This window comes from Arvicola amphibius, chromosome 5 (genome assembly GCF_903992535.2).
Source record: "Arvicola amphibius chromosome 5, mArvAmp1.2, whole genome shotgun sequence".
Taxonomy (NCBI): Eukaryota; Metazoa; Chordata; class Mammalia; order Rodentia; family Cricetidae; genus Arvicola; species Arvicola amphibius.
Window position 1 is genome coordinate 103129750 of NC_052051.1, and position 24176 is coordinate 103153925.

At 41.1% G+C, this 24176-nt stretch overlaps 2 protein-coding genes and 1 pseudogene across 7 annotated transcripts in view; all 3 read left to right on the top strand.

The window, feature by feature from the left end:
* Kiaa1328 (KIAA1328 ortholog) overlaps positions 1-24176 on the top strand; it is a 284272-nt gene that overhangs the window by 236398 nt on the left and 23698 nt on the right. For all 6 annotated transcript variants that reach the window (XM_038329545.1, XM_038329547.1, XM_038329546.2 and 3 more), the window contains 2 exons: positions 5487-5668; positions 17091-17199. In XM_038329545.1, the coding sequence (XP_038185473.1) occupies positions 5487-5668; positions 17091-17199 (291 nt within the window). The remainder of the gene's footprint in view (positions 1-5486; positions 5669-17090; positions 17200-24176) is intronic.
* On the top strand, positions 2210-2572 carry LOC119814276 (cyclin-dependent kinases regulatory subunit 1-like). Its single transcript, XM_038329822.1, has one exon. It carries the CDS (start codon positions 2210-2212, stop codon positions 2570-2572), a length of 363 nt encoding a protein of 120 aa, XP_038185750.1.
* On the top strand, positions 3059-3725 carry LOC119814157 (annotated as a pseudogene).

Here is a 24176-nt window from a genome sequence, read left to right on the forward strand (position 1 = left end):
AGTAAGACTCATTCAGGGTATATGTCTTCTCTCCTATGTTTCTGTGATGCACATAAGAGTGGATCTGGGCCTCATGCGGTTTTTTCAACAGCTATCTCTGGACGTTAAGCCACATATCAATTTATATGTTTTGTATTATTTGATACATAGAACAAAAGACTAAGAAAGACCGTCATATAATTTGATGAAATTTGGAGCTCAATAGATGTGGGTTTGTTAGTCTAAAGGAAAAAACAATAAGAGGAGGGGATAGGAGACAAAGGGAGGGGTAGGGTGAAGAGAATAGAGAAGAAAAGATTATTTAGCAGTTAGCATCCTTTTTATTTAAATATTTTATTTTTTATTCTTTAAACAATCTCATTTTACATACCAATCCCAGTTCCTTCTCCCTCCCATCCTCCCACTTCCCCCATCTTCTCACCCCACCCCCATCAACTTCTCAGAAAAGGTGAGACCTCCATGGGCAGTCAACAAAGTCTGTCACGTCATTTGAGGCAAGGCCAAGACTATTTTCCCCTGTATCTAGGTTGAGCAAGGTATCCCTCCATATGGAACAGGCTACAAAAAGCGAGTTCATGCACTAGGGATTAATACTGGTTCCACTGCTAGGCCCCACAAACTTCCCAAATAACACAACTGTCACCCACATTCAGAGGGCCTAGTTTGGTCTTATGCAGGTTCCCTAGCCATCAGTCAGGAGTCCCTGAGCTCCCACTACCTCAGGTCATCTGTCTATGGGTATTACCTTCATGGTATGTCACCTTTGCTTGTAATACCACTCTTCCCTCTCTATGACTAGACTCCAGGAGTTTGGTCCAGTGCTTAGCTGTGAATCTCTGCATCTGCTTCCATCAGTTACTGGTTAAAGGTTCTATGATGACAATTAAGGTAGTCATCAATCTGATTACAGGAGAAGGGCATTTTAGGTACCCTCGCCACTATTGCTTAGATTCTTAGCTTGGTTCATCCTTGTAGATTCCTGGGAATTTCCCTAGTGCCTGGTTTCTCCCTAACCCCATCATGGCTCCCTCTTTCAAGATATCTCTTTCCTTGCTTTCCCTCTCTGTCTGTCACCCAACTCAACCTTCCCGATCCCTCATGTTCTTCTCCCTAATCCCCTGATCCCCATCTCCTCTCCCCACTCCCCTACAGTACTGTGGGACAATGGTCTTATACCCTGTAAAGATTTGTCACTTGTATTGTTTTAATAAAATGCTTATTGGCCAGTAGCCAGGCAGGAAGTATAGGTGGGATGACCAGAATAGGAGAATTCTGGGAAGAGGAAAGAACTGTTCTTGCCTAGATGCTTTTCTACATGCTGACATCCAGTTATGCCAGCACCATTTGCTAAAGAGGCTTTTTTTCGATTGTATGGAAAAAAATCAGGTGTTTGTAGGTATGTGGCTTTATATAAGGGTCTTTGATTATATTTCATTGGTCCACCTATCTGTTTTTGTACCAGTACCAAGCTGGTTTCATTACTATAGCTCTGTAGTAGAATTTGAAGTTGGGATTGTGATCTCTCTGGAACTCCCTTTATTGTACAGGATTGTTTTGGCTATCCTGGGTTTTTTGTTTTTCCATATGAAATTGAGTATTGTTTTTTCTATGTTGGCAGAGGTTTCTGTCCTGCCCGATTCCACAGCTGTTCAGTCCCAAAGAAACACACAGAGGACTACATTAATTATAAACTGGTTGGCCTATTAGCTCAGGTTTCTTATTCTTTTTTCTTTTTTTTCCTTTTTTTCCATTCAAATATTTACACTTCCTTCCCTCCTCCCAATCCCCTCCCGCTCTCCCATACCCCCTTCTCCTTCTCCCTCCCTGCTTGAGAGAGGGTGGGAAGTCCAAGGCCCTCCCCCCTACATCCAGGCCTAGGGAGCTGTGCATCCATGTAGACTAGGGTCCCAAAAAGCCAGAACATGCTGTAAAAACAAGTCCCAGTGCCTTTATCAATGGCTTCTCAGTCAGCCCCCATTGTCAGCCACAACCAGAGAGTCCTTTTATCTTATCTTAACCCATAAGTGACAGATCTTCACAGGGTATAAGACCATTGTCCCACAGCATTTCAAGGTCTATGAAGAATGGTACTGGGATTTTGATGGGGATTGCATTGAATCTGATACAACAAGCCAACAGCTAACATCAAACTAGATGGATAGTAGTTAACATCTTAATCAAGAAAGCAGGCAATACCAGGCAAAAGGAGATGTCATCTTCCCAAGGAACAGCCATGATTGTAGAATCCCCTTGGGAGCCTTTGAAAAGAAGAGCAAGCAAGGAGTTGTCTGCAGGCCAGTGGCATGGGGCTGGGCGCCCTTGGGCAGAGTGGTCATGTCGCACAAACATTTACTATTGGGACAAATATGATGACGAGGAGTTGGAGTACTGGCATGTCATGTTGCCCAAGGACATAGCCAAGCTGGTCCCTAAAGCCCATTTGATGTCTGAATCTGAATGGAGAAATCTTGGTGTTCAGCAGAGTCAGGGATGGGTCCATTATATGATCCATGAACCAGAACCTCACATCTTATTGTACTGGCAGCCACTACCCAAGAAGCCAAAGAAATGAAGCTGGTGAGCCACCTTTCAGCCGCGAGCCTTACACAGCTATCCTTGCTTCCTACCATCTCTCTGATGGCATGATTATCTCGTTTTCTTATTTCTCACTTTGATATTTAAAGGATGTTCAATACACTGAAGTGCTGGGACCTGCTTTACTTCTTGAGTTGAGCCACCAATGCCACAACCCTGTCAGATGAGTGACTTCAAAGCCCTAGAGCACTCTGTATCCAGCAGGCCATATTTGCCATCTCTTGAAAGCATGGTAAATCAGATCATGGCTGTTACAGGGACCGTGTGAATTTGCTGTTGTGGTTTTTATTACTGGGTGCTGTATTTTGGGTGACTTTTCGGCTTATATTTCAGTGTGTTGGAAACTCTACATTTTATCTGACAAATCTCTTCCATGTTACAAACCTCTAATAAAGAAAATTTTTATGATTTTTTTTTAAAAAAAAAAAGAGCAAGCGGCACCCTTGTCGCCTCCAAGACGAAGATGGCCGCGAGAATCACCACTTTTCTCAAGAATGCCTGGGCGAAGGAGCCAGACTGGTGATGTCCACATCAGTCTGGGGCCTCGCTATAATTATGCCCATAATCAGCCCCTACACCAAGTATGCTTCCGTGATCAACCAGGCAACACCCTACAACTACCCAGTTCCTGTACAAGATAATGGGAACATGCCCTATATGCCCAGCCACCCCCAGTAGTGAGGAGCTGCGGGCTGCGTTCCCGCCCTGCTCCTGGCCGCCGGCTAGCATATGCCCCGAAATAACAACACACAAATTGTATTCTTTTAAACACTGCCTGACCCATTAGTTTCAGCCTTTTACTCACATCTTGACTAACCCATATCGAATAATCTGTGTAACACCATGAGTGGTCTTTTACCGGGAAAGATTCAGCATGTCTGACCTGATGGCTGGCTTCATCGCATCTCTCTCTGAGGAGAGGCACAGCAGTCTGGCTCAGAGAACAGAGGCATGGCGATTTATTAACTTAGGAGAGGCGTGGCATCTGGCTGAGCCATCTACCTCACTTCCTTCTTCCTGTTCTGTCTACTCTACCCACCTAAGGGCTGGCCAAGGCAGTTTATTTATTAGCCAATGAGAATCCTCCATCACCTCAGGGCCCAAGGCTGGAGTGGCTGAAGAACCTATGAATACTCCTGCTGATGAAAGAGGCTCCTTCCCTGTTGCCCCCCAATGAAAATGGGAAAACCAAAAAAAAAAAAAAAAAAAAAAAAAGAAAAAAGAGCAAGCAAGAAGGAAACAGGCATGGAGGGGGCGGGGCTGGTCCCAGGCAGTCCATTCAGTTAAATGGGTGAGACTCAAGACATCCTCTCACTAAAACCTTTCCAGATAATTTAAATTCACCACTAGGCTATGAACCAGTGCCCAAAATCAGCATCTTATCTGAGAACACTGCTTGTGACAGAGGCCTTTTCTCCTGTACCATTTGATAAGAACAGTGATAAGCATGCGAGCATTTTTCTGACAAACATGCCTCTTTATGTGAATCTCAGTGTGTCCCACTATGTTCCATCCTTCAATTGTTTTCTATCATTATCTCAGTAGAACATTGACATGCCAATCAAAATCACTGTGTTTCCACTCCCTATGATCCTTTGGTGAACCTCTCATAGCCACGTGCTTGGTCCACCCCTGGTGTAGCCAAGGAGATTTTGTTCTTCATTTCTCCACTTTTCTAAAGTGACTGGCGTGTGACCATATACCAAGCTTGTCACCTATTGTAGTTCCACCCCAAATGCATTGCCTTACTGCCCTGCCTTTGTGTTCCTGCTGGTCTTCTGCCTTCTGCCTCACATTCCTCATCACCACACCAGAGATCTTCACATTAATCTGTAGTGACGATTTGTAGTGATGGAGCAGTGGGCTGTGCTCCTGCCACCCGGCTCCCGGCTGCCTGGCTAGCTTATGCCCCAAAATAACAATACACAAACTGTATTCATTTAAACACTGCCTGGCTCATTAGGTTCAGCCTCTTATTAGCTAATTCTCACATATCTTGCTTTAACCCATATCTAGTAATCTGTGTAGCACCACAAGGTGGTGCTTACCGGGAAAGATTCAGCATGTCTGACCTGGTGGCTGGCTTCATGGTGACTGTCTCAGGTCAGAGAATCATGGCAACTGCCCAGAGAGGAGAGGCATGGCAATTGCCCGAGGCATCTGCCTCACTCCCAGCATCCTGTTCTGTCTACTCCACCCACCTAAGGGCTGGACTATCAAATGGGCCAAGGCAGTTTCTTTATTAACCAATGAAATCAACTCAAACAGAAGACTCTCCCACATCATTAATCTACTTTTGTTTTTGATTGATCTTAGATAAATAATACTTCATTTCTTTTTGATTTCCTAACAGTCTTAGATTCCTCATTGCTTTACTCTCTTTTTGCTGCTATCCCAGACCATAAAGTTAACATAAATGCCTCCTTGCCAGCTTACTTAACCTCCTTACTTAACAGCTTACTTTGGCCTCCAGTTGTTGCACTATCCCTGGATAACAAATGCTGACATTTTAACTAAATTTTAAGTTCATCTTTAGTACTTACGAAACATGTTACATATGTAGTCTCCCTCTAACCTGCTTTTGTTCATTCTGTAGACATTCTGATTCTTACTCATACTCTTCGGCTTTATTGCAGTTTAATGGACTTGAGTCTTATTTCTGTAACTCTGTAAATTTTGAGGATTAACATCATTAAACTGTTCTCCAAAGCAGTTGTAGCAATACACAAAATATACATCTAGAAAAATATTCAAATTATCTGTCAGTTAAAATAAGGAAAAGATTCTCACTGCCATGAACTGTATTGAAACTCTTGTCCATTTCAGATATGTCTGTGTGATCTGTGTCTTCCCCTGTGCCCACTACAGTCCATTCATGCTTCCTCTTTCAGTTTATTAAAGTCAAAATGTGATGGATGGCTGCGTGGAACCTCATCATCCTTTAAAGCATGCTCAAACTCTCCAAACAGTGGACAAAACAGGAAGGAGAAGAAGACAGTGGAGTTTCAGTCACATGCGGAGGATGACGTCCAGTGGACATGCCAACAGAAAGACACTTGCAGCCCCCAGAAAGGTGAGTGTCGTGTCTGCAGTAGCAGAAAGAGAAGGATGGTGGAAGGTGGCTGGTGCCCGCAAGACAATGGACAGCAGGTTATTTCCTTGATGCCAAGCTGGAGGTAGCATTTCAGATAAACATATGCCTGTGTAGTGAGGAGGCAAGCAGGCCTGCTTTTTGTCTCACCCGGATCCCGCACGGCTAGCTTTACACCCGAAATAACAACACACAGATTGTATTCATTTAAACACTGCCTGGCCCAGTAGCTCTAGCTTCTTACTGGCTAACTCTCATATCTTGATTAACCCATTTCTATTAATGTTTGTAGTACCACAAGGTGGTGACTTACCAGGAAGATTCTAACCTATGTCCATCTTGGGCTGGAGCTTCATAGCGACTTCCTGACTCTGCTTTCTTCCTCCCAGAATTCTGTTTGGTCTACTACACCTATCTAAGCTGCTATCCTGCCTATCAGAGGCCAAGGCAGTCTCTTTATTTGACAAATGAAAGTAACACATAGACAGAAGACCCACCTACATCATGCCTGCAAAACTGTGGGTGGCACAGTTACTAGAGGCTCAAATCACATCTGCATTTATTTCTCTGAGAGTATTGATAGGAGACACTCTGTTCAGTTTGGCCCCCTTTTTAAAATCTGAATTGAACAGTAAGGTTATAGATTCTAAATGATGTTCCCAAAATGAGTAACAGAATAAAGAATTGAACCTAAATCTCTCCTGGAAAAGTAAGGTCTTATAATAATGGTTAGTCCTCAATTGACTGGTAATGTGGGGAGGTCGTGAGCAACTTTACATTGGAACTAAACATGATCACCCAAGTCTGAGAAAATATTGCCTTGCCTTCTTTGAAGTGCTAATAATACTACAAGGAACTCTGAAATGATTAATGAAAGAGGTATTTGCTTCGCAGCCGCTCCTGGTGTGACTCCTGGTGCAGTCTATGCCAACAGCCTTAAGGACAAACTTGAAAGGGAATGAACCTCCTTATGGGGAGATGTATGGGAAACAGCCTCCTCTGCTCACACCCTGCTCATGATTGTTTTTCATACTCCTCCTTCTACCAGGATAGTTCCTCTCCTGCGATGTTAAGCAGCCAACTGTTCATAATCTCTGCATCAACTCTCACATTTGCTTTATTTATTTGAGAATGGGTGTGCTCCGGGAGAAAATTTCACACACACCCTTCTCTGCTTTCCCCACCTGCTGCGGACTTTGCTGTTTGAGGGTTAATTGCCAGTAATCTAAAATAAATTGCTTTATCCTCTTCCAGGCAACTGAGAGATGACAATTTTTCCAAACTTCAAAAGGGAAACACCACAATTTCTCTTTGGCATAAGGCAAATAAATATTCCACAGAGTGCCACTGAGGACAGACAACACTGAAGCTTCCTTTTAGGTGTTGCTCACAAGACAGAGATGAAGCTGAGGAGACGTACTACCCGAGCTAGTCTCTCCCTGAGGACACATACTACCCGAGCTAGCCTCTTACTTTCTCTAGCACTCATCTTTCAGCACTGAGAACCTTTAGTTCCCCTTATTCTCGCCATTGCTGCAGAGAGAGGTTCCAGTCAGAACTGGTCTAGTGGTTACTCTGCAAGGCTTAATGTAATCTTCTGTTGACGTGTCAACACATGTATGTCATGTGCCAGTGCTAAAATGACAAAATGAAAAACTGCATAGCAGAACAGCAGAGGGATAAACAGCACGTGCGGCTGATTGAGATTGTTGCAATGTTAGAGAGCAGCTCGTGAAGACTGGTGGGACAGCCTAGTTGTGCAGGAACAAACCTCTCCTATTCCCAGCTACGGAAGCCAGAAGCCTGGAAAAAGCTGCTATACTAAAGAAATCAATTTCTAATTTGAAACAAAACCATTTTTGACTACCAGGAGTTCAGAACCCATTACTTGTGCTGTGTTGTGTGCTGACCTCGCAGCACTTCGCGTTGTGCACAGTGAGTCCCAGTGGTGCTGCTAGACAATCGAGCTAACTCGAAGGCAGCTGTTACACATCTGCAGAGATTTCATGAGCGCTGTCATTCACCCTTTTATTTTCCAGCAGCTCCCCTCATCACTCTTTTCCCTTTTTCTGTAAAGGGCAGAAGGACGTAGTGCGATAGTGAAAATAATATCAAGAACTTCATCTGTTTAAAAGTTTGAAATGTTTTAACATTTTAAAATATAAGACCATGAAGTTTTTCTACTCATGGAAAAGATTGTCTTGTATTCTTCTCTTTTTTTATGGTCTGCCTGATCACTGAAGACATGAAGTTGCCCCCTTGAGCCACTCTGCCACTGCAGAGCTGGTGCATGCAGACTAGAGACAGGGAAGGGTTATTGCTTTGGCCTTTGCTGCAGCATCCAGCCTAATGGGAGAATTAACTTCCCTAGGTGTGCACCATGGCTCTGGATGCCCTGATTATTACAGTGCCAGTGACCCAGCACTAACTTCCCAAGTTACACTGCTTGGTTGCACTTCCTTAATTGCTTTCCTCTCGTTAGCATGACAGAATCTTTTGGTATACATTTCTTCTTTATATCCGTGGTTTCTTTTGTTGCTATCATTTAATCCTGAAGTGTTATACAGGGTATTTACTGCAGGACCATTAATCTTTATTGATCTTTATTGCCAGTCTTTCACTCCTTCACCTCTAGTGTTCTCCTCAACATTCGGCCAACTTTATTGATGCTAAACATATAAAAAAAAAAAAAAAAAACAGAGTCGACTCAAAGAGCAACCTTATGATAACAAAAATGGGTACATTATTATCAAATTAGCCTACAGCATAAGTTTTCTCTTCCATCATCACTTAGAATGTTATATTTTAGTTGGTTTTCATTGAGTTATGTAGAATGAAGAAATGCTACTTTAGATAATCTAAACTTGGGTAAAGAGCTTTTAGACGGCATGCTCAGGGGGAACACATGCCTCTTCCTTCTCCCCATGAGGGAACATTCTAGAACTGCCTCTACCTGAAAAATGACTGATCCTCTGTCACGAAAGCCCTTGGAACTCAGGGCATTTTCCCTGCAGTACTGATGAACTAACTAAGGCTGAAGCCACTAAGCACAAATTTCAGAATTAAAATGAATTAGATCATGGAGCTTGGCACTCTCCTTTTTTTTTAAACTCTTCCTGAACATCATTCCAAAGGTCCCTACTGTATTTGGGGATACCTTTTGCTCATTCCTCTGACACAGATCCCTGAATCCCTTTATATTTGTGGCAGAACTTCAGTCCAGAGTAATTTCAGCTTAGTTGATACTCTTGGACACACACTGTTATTTTTCTTTTGTGATGTTTTAGGCTAACCTTACATAGGTTAACCACCACTAGTCAAATTCTCTGAGAGGATCTCAAACACATTTTTTTTCTGGGAAACAATTATTTTCTACTAAACTGAAGTGAATAATAACCTCTAGTGCTGTAAGTGAACCTGTGCTTGTAGTGATGCGAGATGCTTGATGCTCATAGTGGATAAGCACAGGACACAAACTAATAACTATGTTGGAAGAATCAACCTACAGAAGTGGTTTCCATCTAGCCTCTAGGGATCATTTGCTTATGTTCCCTTTATTATTACTGTCATCTGTATCTTATGTTTAATCATTAGAAAATAAACTGATTCCTAGAAGTGTACAATAAAAGATATGATAAACACTGTTATCAACAACACACGGAAGACACGCAACTAGAGTGCTATGAATAAACCCAGACAGAAGAGTAAATCATCCTAAAAAAAAGGAATTCAAGTTTAGAACCTATCTTTAAGAGTTATCTTGCTGTAAATATGGAATACTGTCGCTTAAACCAGAGCATCTACATTTGCCGTCCTCTGTAATTGAAAGAAATCCTGAAAATATCATCTACTGTACTATGTTTCAGATCTTCTGTCACGAGACAATAACATGCACACCTCTATATCTTAGAGCATAGCTCAACATAGGGTAGGTTCTCATTATATATGTGTCAACTGAATTAACATAACATTAAATATTGATTTTTCTTTTTTTCCTTTGTTTCATTTTCTCAAAATAAGGGCCTAATCAGTTAGACCTTTTGACCTCAGCGCCTGCAGTGATTTAGTGATTTAAGCAAAATATATGCTTACCTCTTCAGAGTTCTTATGATGACTGATTGCTAATGTCAAAGAGAAAGACTATGGTGGGGCCTTAAAATAGCAGTGCCTGAGAAGTCAAGAAAACCTTGGTCATTATTTCATTTCCTTTTATTCTAATTGAGGTTTAATTATATATAATACAGTTGTACAAGTCTTAAATGTAGCTTGATAAGTCTCACAATTCTTTTACACCCATGTAATCACCAGTTCATATGTAGTACATTTACCTGATTACTGAAGTACCCTATACTCTCCGCTAATCAGTTACCTCCCTAGGCCCTTCCCTGGGCTTATGAGAGCTTTCTTCTCATTGTGACTTCTCATGGTCCTTTCTGTATATATGCCTCGCAGGTATCTCCTCTTTCCAAAGATACCAACACTCATGTGACTCCATTAGCCCTTGATGACCTCTTTGAAAGCCTTGTCTCTAAGTACAATAAGTTCTAAAAGTACTGGGGATTAGGACCGGAATATAGCTAGTCCATAACCAACTTCTTCCTTTTTATAATTTATGGCTTTTATTTTTGTTGTTGTTGTTGTTGACTACCTAGGAGTTCCAGTCCAATAAATAAATGTTAAAAAATTTGTTTGCTACCTGATTGTCTCAGAGAAGACAATCTTGCACCAACTAAGTATGATCTTACTGGTGCTTTTTGTAATTGTTTTTCATCAGGTTGGAAAAGTTCCTCCTAGATGGTTGAGAATCTTTCTCATAAATTGGTGTTTGATTTTATCAAATCTACTTTTTCTGCATCAGTTCAGATAAAATTGTTTTAGTTATTGCATCACTATGACCAAATACCTAAGAAAATCACTTTGGAAGAGCAGGGATTATATTCAGGCCCACAGTGCCAGAGTCCAGTAGGCTACCACCCTTGGGTAGAACATCAAGGTGAGAGGAGCGTTGTGAAGACTGCTTCATTCCTTGAAATGTAGGAAATATCTCTCCCACCCCATGACATTCTTTCTCCAGCTGGGTCCCACCTTCTAATGTTTCTGGCACCTCCAAAGGTAGCATCACTAACTAGAGACCAACCTTTCAATACATGAGCATTTGGGAGAACACCTACCCAAACCATAATAATCATGTTTTTTTTCATTCACCAACTTGATTATTTGCCAACTGAGGTATTTGAGATATAATGACTATGTGGTTGTAATAATTGTTCAGATTTGCTTATCATAACGTATCAATGAAAACAGTGGTATAGATAAACCTAGGTAATCACCCTCTCCCAGAAACACTGAAGACCACACAATTAAGAATCCACTTCAAGCCGGGCAGTGGTGGTGCACACCTTTAATACTAGCACTTGGGAGGCAGAAGCAGGCAGATCTCTGTGAGTTCGAGGCCAGCCTGGAGCTACAGAGAAACCCTATCTCAAACAACCAAAAAAAGAAAAAAAGAAGGATCCAATTCATCAGAACTCTGAAGAAAGGGAGGCTTTACAGAAACACAATAGGAGAACTTTGTGGATTCTCAGCATTGATGACCCCTGCCCTAGGATGGCATCAGTCCTGAGATGTCAGCCCAAGCACAGATGAGACCCTGATCTCTCTGAAAGCAGAATCCTGGGGTCAGATACCAGGGTCTGTTCTGACTTGTCTCAAGACACAGGTTCTGCTTTCTATTCTTCCTAATGCTCAACTTTCATAGGTTATTCTGTGAAAACTTTGAAAGCCAAATGAACATGCTGCTGCCTCCTAGGATAAGAAAGTAATATTGAGACAAAATACACAGTAGGGGCCATGAATCTACAAGACCTAGAAGAACACACAAATTACCATACTCTAGCAATTATTGTTATTTTAAAACTTTTATGAAGAAGCCAGAACCATATAGCTTCACAAGAGAATTTCACCAGATCTTTAAAAAAAAAAAATGGCTGAGTGGTGGTGCAAGCCAGGCAGTGGTGGGCACACCTTTAATCCCAGCACTCAGGAGGCAGAGGTAGGCGGATCTCTGTGAGTTTGAAGCCATTCTGGTCTACAAAGCAAATTCCAGAACAGCCAGGGCTGTATCACAGAGAAACCCTTGCAAAAAAAAAAAAAAAAAAAAAAAAAAAAAAAAAAAAGTAAAGCAAATGCTACTCACAACCTTCCATAAAAGAGAATAGGAAGGTATACATCTTAACTTACTTTAAGAGTCCCCAGTGCTGAAACCAGGCAACCACAAAACAAACTGTAGCCCAATGTCTATTATAAATATGCATGGAAATAGCCTAAACAAGGCAGTAGCAAGCTGAATGTAGCAGCATATTAAGAAGATGATAAATCATGACCAAGTGGGATTTAGCTCAGGAATGCAATGGTGATTCAACTCAGAAAAATCTGTCAATGTAATGCACTACATTAGCAGAATGAAGGCAAACCCACATGGTCATTTCAGTTGATGGGGGAAAACACATTTAACACAGATCTTTTGTGGGAGATTTCCTAAGCAATTAGAAGAACTTATGTGTAAAACCTACAGAGATTATCATATTCAGCCGTAAGATTGACCCCCACACACACAATTTTGAAAACAAGGCAAGGGACTTGAACTCCAGGGCACTCTAACCCTTGTTGGAATGCAGCTGTGCCTTTGGTCTGCATACTACCTTGGCTGGTTTTCTTTACAATCGCAGAGTTAAGCATAGTGACTAGTAGTCTGGCCCACAAAGCCTAAGATGTTTGTTGACCCCGCCAGATAAGGAAGAGGTAAAATAGGCTGTGGGACAGAAACGTGGAACATTTTTATAGGATAGGCTATGATTGGTGCATGTAACATCCTGTATTTTTTTTTTTGGGGGGTTTTTCAAGACAGGGTTTCCCTGTAGTTTCTAGAGCTTGTCCTGGAACTAGCTCTTGTAGAACAGGCTGGCCTCAAACTCAGAGATCCACCTGCCTCTGCCTCCCAAGTGCTGGGATTAAAGGCGTGCACCACCACCGCCCGGCTCCTGTATTATTTTTAAGCTTACCATACTGAAGCATAAAGAAACTGAGGACTGTCATATGACTTGCTGCTGGGAAGAAAGAAACAGTGCATTTCAGCAAATAACTGGTATCTTCTGTCATAGTCCTGTTTTTCATAATCACTCCAAACCAGAACTGCTCCAGTATCCACCCACAGCAATAGTGCATGGCACAGGAAAGGACGCAACAAAGTGAGCAAACCGCACACACACAATCAACAGAAATAAACTTTAAGAACTTAATTTAGTTTTTAAAGAATTAAGAGCACCAATGCTAAAGAACATTTTTTTACAATTGACAGAATATAATTAACATTTTTAAGCCAAATACATATTAAAGCTGTAGAGAACAGAAAGGAAACAATAATCAAAATAGTGCTTGACTCTGAGGAACAAAGACATCATGGCTGAGGACCACCAGTGCTGTCCCTGGATCTGGGGAAAGGTTATGCCAGCATTTGTGTGTGTGTGCGTGTGCGTGTGCGTGTGCGTGTGTGCGTGTGTGTGTGTGTGTGTGTGTGTGTGTGTGTGTAATGGGATTGTCAACCTAAACTGAACATATGATGCAATTCAGCTGTTTTTAACAAAGAGCCCAGAAGCAGAAGTTCTTAATCTTTGAACACCATGAAAAGTTATCAGAAATGTTGACTATACTAGGCTTTTTTTCTTTGAGGCCACCAATCTGCTCACACATCTCGACAGACACTTATTATTAGTTTTGAATGCTCAGCCTACCTTAGGCACATTTCTAGCTAGCTCTTTTAATTTTAATTAACCTGTTTCTCTTTATCTACCTTTTGCCTCAGGACTTTTTACCTTCTCTTACTTTCTGTCTCTGTGGCTGCCTGGCTCTGGCCCTGGGCATTTCCCTCATTCACTCCTCTCTTCTTCCTCACAAGCATAGCTATTGGCCATTCAGCTTTTTATTAGAACAATCAGGTGCCTTAGGCAGGCAAACTGAAACAGATGCAGCACATGTTTTCATAATTAAACACACATTCTTACATTATGAAACAAATGCAGCACAAACATAACACAACACCTTTACACAGTTAAAGTAATATCCTGCACTATAAAAAATGTAACACATCTTTGCCTAGTTAAGATAATAATCCCCAGCAGTTGACTAATGGATGGGCAGATAAACCCAGCTACATATAAAGAGGAAATGGCCCCATTCATCTTTATAAGCAAAAATTATAAGTATGTTCACACATGAATTAACATAGGCATTTATATAAAAATTTGATTAACCTATTGGATAACATTCTTCCTAGAACTTAGATTTTTTTATAACATGTAATATATTTGTATTTGTGTTTGTAATTGTATAGGGTTCTATATTTCTGTGAATAGATGAAGATACATCATTGCTGACTTAATATTAAATCAGAATTTATCAAAGGAACAAATACAGTTAAAAACTAACAGTTGGATTTTGAAAACTTAACTTTTAAAAAGCTTTGAGAATTAAAAGAGAAACTAGAAGAAACTTGACCTATACCTGAGAGGCAACATTCTTGACCTTTTTGGGATCCATACCCTTCAGAATTTGATGGAATCTGTGGTCCTTCTCCCCACATGTATGCAAGTTGTTATGCCTGCTTTTCCAAGGAATCCATATGTACCTGATGTACATTCTAGAAGTGGGGACATCACCTAGATCCTCTGAAAGTCCCTTCCTTCAGTTCCATTAGATATCACGTGTCAGAACTGACTTTAACAGGAGTATCAAAACAAAAGAGGCTAGTGTTGTGTTCCAAGATAGTGACTAAAGAATAATTGTAATCTTTTCCTACCAGAAACATCCTCTTCCCTCCCTTCTCACCCACAAACCCCTTCTTTTTGTCTCTCCTTGTCTCTACTTGTTACCTATCTTCATCCCCTGCCTCCATTCTGTCTGTCCTAAATTGTCTGTAATATTAAATTCTCTAGCTTTTATTATTTCTGCCCTTGAGTCTACCACCAGGTTCATCTCTCCAGAACAGTTAGGGACAGTGTTGTTGGTGCTAGTTTTCCTTTTCAAACTATCTAATAGGGTGACTAGATATCTGTCTAGCAGACCTGAGTGCATTTAATCCAGTGTCACCCTCAATAGCTGTGCAGTGCTAGGCATGTGCTTGATCTCCACCTCCAGTTCCATAAGATGGGGAACAGAAAAGAACCTGAGACTCTTAAAACAACTAATAACTTAAAATACTTATTAGAAAGTTATCAAGGGGTAGTCATTTTTAATATGTATTGCTGTGATAAGACACCATGACCATAGCAACTCTTATAAAGAACACATTTAATTTGGGTGACTCCCTTATAGTTCAGAGGTTCATCCCATTATCATCATGACAGGGAGCATGGTGACATGCAGCCAGAGTGCTAGAGCTAAAAGTGCTACATCGTGACTAGAAGTCAGCAGGAAGTCAACTGACTGTCACACTGTGGGAAGCTTGAGCAAAAGAGACCTCAAAGCCCGCCCCCACAGTAACACTCTTACACTAACAAGGCCACACCTCCTAATAGTGCCTCTTCCTTTGGGAGCCATTTTCTTTTAAACCACCACATCATTCTTTCCTACAAGAAAGAGCAGATCTTCCCAAATAAGCTTTTAATGAATATTGGGGAGCAGTTTTCCAGAAACCAACAGAAATTGTTGTAGTGGGATCAGCGGGCAGGCCTGCTTTTCGTCCCGCCCAGCTCCCGGCCGCCTGGCTAGTTTATGCCCCAAAATAATTACACGGAAACTGTATTCTTTTAAATACTGCCTGGCCCATTAGTTTCAGCCTCTTACTCACATCTTGACTAACCCATATCTAATAATCTGTGTAACACCACGAATGGTGTCTTACCGGGAAAGATTCAGCACATCTGACCTGGTGGCTGGCTTCATTGCATCTCTCTCCCTGAGGAGAGGCACGACAGTCTGTCTCACTTAGGAGAGGCGTGGCCTCTGACTGAGCCATCTACCTCACTTCCTTCTTCCTGTTCTGTCTACTCCACCCACCTAAGGGCCAGCCAATCAAATGGGCCAGGCAGTTTCTTTATTAATTAACCAATGAAAGCATCAGATAGAAGACACACCTACATCAAATTGTGACAGAATTCTCACAGTTCTCCAAAATAAAGACAAATTTCATGTTGTTGAAAGGTAATAAATATAAAATAAAACCAAAAAGAAAAACTTAAGTAGGACTCATAGAGGCCCACAGAGACTGAAGCGACAGTCATGGGATCTACTTGAGTCTGTGCTAGGTCCTATGCATATATGTTATAGTTGTTAACTTGATATTTTGTGGGACCCCCTAACAGTGGAGTGGAGGTGTCTCTGACTCTTTCATCAGCTTTTGAGACACTTTTCCTCCTGCTGAGTTGCCTCATGTAGCCTTGATCTGAGGGCTTGTGCCTAGTCTTATCTGATCTTGTTATGCCATGTTCAGTGGATATCCCTGGGAGGCCTGCTTTTTTCTGAAGAGAAATTGAGGAGAAATGGATCTGCTGAAGAGGGGAGGTGGGTTGAGGAGAAATGGGAGGAATGAAGGGAGGAAAAACTGCAGCCAGAATATATTAAGAACAAAAATATAAAATAGGTAGATAGATAGATGATGGATGGATAGATAGAATGGATGGGGGAGAGGGGGGGGTAGGAAGGTAGAATCCAAAAGGAAAAAATGCCTCCTTTCAGTACTACCATTTTATTTAACATCAGGAAGTGAAAAGTAATGAATCAACTTATCAGCACTTCTTAGACGGGAATGGAGGCCAAATCAGCCCATACTGTAGAAAGATACATTATTGCTTAGGAATATCCTAGGACCCTAAATGAAGATATGTTACTCAGGTCTTTCACATAGTACTTGTTGTAGTCCAAATCAGACTTCTTTAAAAAAAAGAGAGATATTTATGTCTAATCTTAAATGCTTTTAAAGAGACTCCTTCAACTTGAAAGGCCTAGAAATGCAAGGTGCTACGATTTTCTGTTTTGTTTGCAAAAACGTTTTTGTTAATAATGTTAAAGGGAACAGATTAAAACAGCTTACCTTCTTAGACATCTCCACAGTAAAGCCAAATCATGAGAAATATGATGGGCAAATAGGTCAAAAAACAAAATAACTTCTCTGTTACTGTACAAATGAGTGGGTTTTGTTTGTTTTTAAGTGAGGCAATGTAAATCACTGATATGTATGAAAACAAACAACACAAGGAATTTTTCATCTGTCACTGTTCCTTTTCAGGAGAAAAAAAACAGTTATCCATTGAGATTTTAGGGTGCCCCAAATGGTCTACTTTGTTACTTGAAGTGAACTTTTTATTTCTTTTATTGAGTACTCAAATTGTTTCCTTTATTGTTTATACAGAGACAGTGACAGCAGTTAGAAAAGATGCATCCACATCTCCTATGCCAACAAGAAGCCCTAAGGACCCCATGACCCCAGCCTCATCATCATCCCAGCACACCACCTCACGGTGAGCCTGGGAGACCCTTGACTGGTGTTCTCCTTGGGAGAGTGTTTATAAGACTGAAGAAAAGTCGACAGTTTTAGTGCTCTTACTCTAGAGGCACTTATTATAAAGCTATAGGTTTGCCAAATCCATTGCATAGTTCTTTTCTCCACATTTGCACTTTCTGAAATGATCATGACAGTTGGCAAGGGTTTCCATAGAAACCCAAAGTATTCTGTCCACAGAAACCGCTTAGCAGCAGGTCCTTCTCAGCTGATCATGGAAGGTAATGTATTTGGTCTGCAACTTATAGACAGAGAATGCGCTTTTCTTTCCCTGCCATCAAGACTCATACAATCACATAGAAACTGTATTAACACTCTTTGGCTAATGGCTCAGGCATATTTCTAGCTATCTTTTACATCTTAAATTCAACTATTTTTATCAGTCTATGTATTGCCACGTGGCCATGGCGTTACCTCATTTTCTACATGTCTTGTTTCCTTGGTGGCTGGCTAGTGACTGACTCTGCTTTTCTTCTTCCCAGAATTCTCCTAATCTGCTTGCCCCGCCTGTACTTCTTGCCTGGCTACTAGCCAATCAGCATTTTATTAAACCAGTACGAGTGACAAATTTTTACAGTGTACAAGCGCATTCTCCCACAGCAACAACTTTAAGTGATTAAATTCTGCAAATCACAGTGGATTTGTGATTTGCTAGAGGTATATTTATGTTCATTTATACCAGAGACTTTAGAAGAGCTAATCATTTGACCAGCCATTTCTGTAGTTAGAGAAAGAAATATATTATTCAAAACTTCTTACATCAATATAGCAACTCACATATTAGCATATTATACAAGTATTTTATACACACACACACACACACACACACACACACGTGCATCAGTTTCAAAAGGACTTCGTTTATGTTTCCTTGGGGATAAGGCTAGTTTGGGGCACTTAAATACCTCATATTATCACATGAATATATATTTTAAGACTTTTATGTTTTGTAGTTTAGTTGCCTAAATTGTTAATATCAAGGCTGGTGATTTCAAAGGTATACTCTAAAATATATTCTTTGGTTTATGGTCTGAAAAAGGAAAGAGTTTTAAGTCTTTGTTCTTTATAGAGCTATCTTTTATTCAAGTCTCATATAAGTACAGTGCCACAGAAGACAAACCTACACATTCTTGAGAAGCAGTATTTGTTCTAACTGTGGCTCTTACTGGCATGCAATGAATTTTGAAGGCAGAAAGATAACACCAAAAAAAAAAACTGGGAAGTGAATGCTGCAGAGGATAGTAAGTTAGGCTGCTATCTTGAGTACTATGTACCCAGAACTGTGCCAAGCTCCTTGACTTGTCATCTCATTTAGTTTTCACACCCTGTAGAGATAGGACTACACTTATCCCCATTTTAAAATTGGGAAACCATGAGTTAGAGAGATTGAGTGCATTATCTAAGACCTTCCTTACTTTGGGTTTTCATTACTGTGAAGAGACACCATGACCATGACAACTCTTATAAAGAAAACATTTAATTGGGGTGGCTCACTTACAGTTTCAGAGGTTCAGTCCATTATCATCATGACAGGGAGCATGGCAGCATACATACAGATGTTATGCTGGAGCTGAGAGTGCTACATCTTGTAGGGAACAGGAAGTCAGTTGAACATCTTCTGAGGGAAGCTTGAGCAAAAGAGACTTCTTTTTTTTTAAAATATTTATTTTTATTATGTATACAACATTCTGTTTGTGTGTATGTCCCCAGGCCAGAAGAGGGCACCAGACCTCATTACAGATGGTTGTGAGCCACCATGTAGTTGCCAGGAATTGAACTCAGGACCTTTGGAAGAGCAGGCAATGCTCTTAACCACTGAGCCATCTCTCCAGCCCCAAAAGAGACTTCAAAGCTCACCCCTACAGTGATATACTTCCTCCAACACGGGCACGCCTTCTAATAACGCTGCTCCCTCTGGAGACCACTTTCTTTCAAATGGTCACAGACCCTTAGCTAATAAAAGACAGGGCCAGCATTTCAGACTCCAAAGCCATTAACTTAAGTAGTGTAATGGCCACCATCACCAGTACCCCCACCCACCCACTGCAAGGGTGACATAATCACGGTGATTAGTTAGTTTGCCGATTTTTCTCCACTGACCCTCTCTCTTTCTTTTAATGCTGGCATTTGTGGAATTTGCTAAGTAAACAAATGAGTTATGATTCTGAAGAGTGGAGAGAGCTCCCTTTGTTCTGTACTACTTCACACTGTGCTTGGAAGCTTGTACTCAGAAGCTTTCCATCCAACACATATGGACTGGCCCAGCTGAGTTGGAAATGGTTAATAGTCTAGATTTTCAATCTCAGTGAATTTTCTTACTGTTAATATTTAAATGGCATTTTTGGTTGGTTAGTTGGAACTAGGCCTTATACTCGGGGCTGTGTACATGGTAGGCAAACAATCCACCCCTAAGCTACACCACAGCACTAAGATGTGATCTCTAACATAACTTTAATGTATTTGTAAAGGTTGAATTTCAATTTAGAGGGAAGCATGAAAAGTAGGAATAGAATGTTTCCCTGTAAAGGTTTTATAAAACATCCTCAGCATAATTTTCTGAATGACCATAAATTTTCTGAATATCAGCATGGTAGAGCTTTACAAGCCCTGGTTAAGAGTGCTGCAAATTCTTATATTTACAGATGTTAAGAAAAGGATTATTCATCTACTGGTCCTTAAAACTGCTGATGAGCTAAATATAGATTCTTAGGAGCTTTGTAAATAATAAGCATTTGGGTGACTAAAAGAATATGTAGCACCCCTGATCCTGTCTTTAGAGGAGTGCACATGGAGTATCATCAGTGTATTAGACAAAGTGCAGATTGAAGATGATTCAGTCCTGTGAGAATCGGGTACCAGGACAGCACAATTGTGCTTCTCCGTCCTTAGAGTTCAAAGTATTTGCATCGTTCACATTTCAGAGTGTACACTAGTCATTTTCATAGACCTTTTCATTATACAAATTCTGACTCTTCCTTTGAAGAGAATACATTTTAAGCCTTGCACACCCTAAATTCCAAGAATGTTTAAGGTTTATGAAAGGCTTGCAAAAGATGATGGCATGTTTCAGTGCTGGAGAGATGTTTTTCCTTTGTTCTTGGAAAACACCTCAAGTATCCATATCATTACATGTGCAAGCAGAGAAAACAGTCATGGCAGTCATCTTCCCCTCATGGTGTAGGCTTTTAATTGTTCTCTGCTGGCTGTCAATATAATGTGAAATTTTCATTCCCCATTTAAGATGGTAAAAGTTTGTGGCTGAAAATGTTAACATTTGCATTTTTATTTGTTGATTTATTTAAAGGACAGCCTCTCCTACAGCAATCCATCACTTGGTGACACCCCAGATATGAATAATGTATTGTAGACTTGCGGTTACAATGTGTAATAAGTGCTTGAGACAGTAAAAGAATGTTAACTATGTTGCAAATGTAATATTTATCAACTCATAAAGTTTATTGCTTTTGAGGTTCAATAATACTGACCATAGGACATTAATATCACTTATCTTGATTTTAGCTGGACAAGTTTGTATGTAGAAATATTCATCTATCTCGTGCTAACAAAATAAACATGTAATTTACTGCGCAAGCAGAAAGCATTATTTCCCTGCTGAAAACCATGACGCTTCTTTCTCTCCATTTTACCTGTGACTCCAGTGCTAGTTGCATACCCCTGAGCTCTCGGGGATGGCAAGGACCGTGGCCATCATGATACTGTTCACTTCTGCTTAGTAAGAACAGGTGATCCTGCACAGACCAGTCCCCCTGGAGGGGCTTTGTTCCTTCTCATGGTGCGCCCCTTGTGGATATGTGAGCCACCTTAGCTCTGTAGAAAAGCTAGGGATGTTCTCTGTTGCTCTGAAACTGAATCATTTGATTCTCTTATCCATCATGAAGCCAGAGATGGGCAGTTTACCCTTTACTTCTCAAACAAATCATTAGGAACACAAATATTACTTTTTACATGCCACAAATATGCCCTTGTGCACCTTCCCAAACTGGGTACGTCCACTGCCAACAATAAAAGAAAAGATAAGTTTCTAAGCACAAAAGCCAAAGAAGTTATATTTCTTAACCAACAGCTGTAATTGTGTGTACTCCATTAAGGTGCAGAATTATGTGTTTCCTCACTGTAAATAGCCTTTCTGATTATACTTGATGTATGCCAATTTAATCACAAAGTATACTTCCATTAAGCAGATACTTGCAGAAATGTAGCTTTGGATATCAAGTTTTTTATCTTAAACCATACTAGGAAATAAGGTATTATACAGCTGTATGTCCTTTCATGTCATATGGTGCGTTTTCTACTAAAATGAGGGAAGTACCTTCTGTGCTCCTTCAGAGCAGCAGAAATGTCACTGTTTGAAATACTGATGGAGCCTCTATTTCTCAGTGCTGTGACAACACACTGATGATAAACAGAGACTAACTCCACACCCATGGCTGCAGGATTAATCCATGGTCTCTGAAGTGCAAGGTCACTGAGCCTCTTCTCTGCTCCTCTGTGACTCATTAAATATCAGGGCACTTGCTCTTGCATATCTGTTTTCTTGTGACATACAAAGAGAGAAAAGCAATCCCTATACATCATGCACAGCAAGAAAATTTGTGCACCTGAGCTAGATTTATCAGTTTCTAAAAAGTACTGTTTGTCTTTATATCTTTTGACTTATTTTATTTGTTTTCAGGAAGATTTTGAGTTTTTATTTATTAATACTTTTACATTCTTACGGCAGTTTCCCCTCCCTCCTCTTCTCCTACCCCCCCAACACCTCCCTTTTGCTCCCCCATCCACTCCTCCTCCTTTTCTATTTAGAAACGGGCAGACCTCCCATGGATATCAGCTAAACATGGCATATTAAGTTATAGTAACTCTAAACACCTCCCCTTGTATTAAGGGTGAGCAAGGCGACCCAACAGGAGGAATAGAGTCCCAAAAGTCAGCCAAAGAGTCAGAGACAGCTCCTGCTCCCGCTGTTAGGAGTTCCACAAGAAGACTAAACTACAACTGTCACACATATGCAGAGAGCCTAGGTCACCCGTGCAGGCTCCCTGGTTGTCAGTTCAGTCTCTGAGCCCCTATGAGCCCAGGTTAGTTGATTCTGTGAGTTTTCTTGTGGTGTCCTTGACCCATCTGGATCCTACAATCCTCCTCCCTCTCTTCAGCAACATTCCCCAAGCTCCACATGTTTGACTGTGTCTTTTTATCTGTTTTCATCAGTTGCCGGATGAAATCTCTCTGATGACTTGACTATTGGACTAGGCATCTATCTATGAGTATAGCAGAATAGCATTAGGCATCATTACATTGACTTTTTTTGCCAGTCATGTTTGGTTCTATCCTAGGTCTCTGGCTAATCCAGACTCTTAGTCTTAGTGCACCAGGCAGTATCAGGGGTGGGCACTCTCATGGCATGGGTCTGAGGCTGAACCAGTCATTGGTTGGCCACTCCCACAATCTCTGCCCCACCCTTACCCCAACATATCCCATAGTCAGTACAGACTGTAGGTCTAAGGCTGTGTGACTGAGTTGATATCTCATTCCTCCACTAGAAGTCTTGTCTGGCCACAGGAGATGACTAGTTCAGGCTATGTGTCCCCTATTTCTAGGAGTCTTAACTGGGGTCATCCTTGTAGGTTCCTGGCAGGTTCCCTTGTACCAGGTTTTTACCTCATCCTGCAATGCCCCCCCCTTTTTCAGCCATCTCTTTCAGTACTCTTACCCTCTCTCCCTCCACATGATTCCTCGTGTTCCCATTCCCACCCACTGTCAGTCCATCCAAGAAATCTATTATTCCCCCTTCCCAGAGAAATCTAAGTGTCATTCCAGCCCCATTGGACCCTCCTTGTTACCTAGCCTTTTTGGGTCTGTGGATTGTAGTATGGTTGGTTATCCTATACTAATACCCACTTGTGAGTGATTACATACCATGTTTGTCTTTCTTGATCTGGGTTGCCTCACTCAGGATGATTTTTTTTCTAGTTTCATCGACTTGACTACAAATTTCATGATGTCATTGTTTTTACAATGTAATACTCCATTGTATAAATGTACCACATTTCCTTTATCCATTCTTTGGTTGACAGACATATGTTTCCAGATTCTGACTATTATGAATAATGCTGCTATGAACATAGTTGAGCAAGTGTCCTTGTAGTATGATTGAGCATCGTTTGGGTATATATATGCCCAAGAGTGGTATTGCTGTGTCTTGAGGTGGATCAGTTCCCAATTTCCTGAGTAACTGCCTTACTGATTTCCTTAATGGATACTATAGTGATGAGCTGTGGGCCTGCTTCCCGCCACCCGGCTCCCAGCCACCGGCTAGCATATGTCCCGGAAATAACAACACATAAATTGTATTCTTTTAAATACTGCCTGGCCCATTATTTTATGCCTCTTACTCACATCTTGATTAACCCATATCTAATAATCTGTGTAGCACCACAAAGTGGTGCCTTACCGGGAAGTTTCTAGCGTACATCCATCTTGGGCTGGAGCTTCATTGCGTCTGGCATCTCTCTGAGGAGAGGCACGGCGGTCTGTCTAACTTAGGAGAGGCGTAGCATCTGACTGAGCCATCTACCTCACTTCCTTCTTCCTGTTCTGTCTACTCCGCCCACCTAAGGGCTGGACGATCAAATGGGCCAGGCAGTTTCTTTATTAGCCAATGGGAATCCTCCATCAGGATACAAGTTAACACTCCTACCAGTAATGAAGGAGTATTTCCCTTATTTCACATCCTCTGCAATGTGAGCTGTCTCTCATGGTTTTGATCTTAGCCATTCTGACAGGTATAAGATGGAATCTCAGAGTTGTTTGATTTGTATTTCCATGATGGCTAAAGATGTTGAATGTTTCTTTAAGTGTTTCTCAGCCATTTGAGATTTTTCTGTTGAGAATTCTCTGTTTATATCTGTACCCCATTTT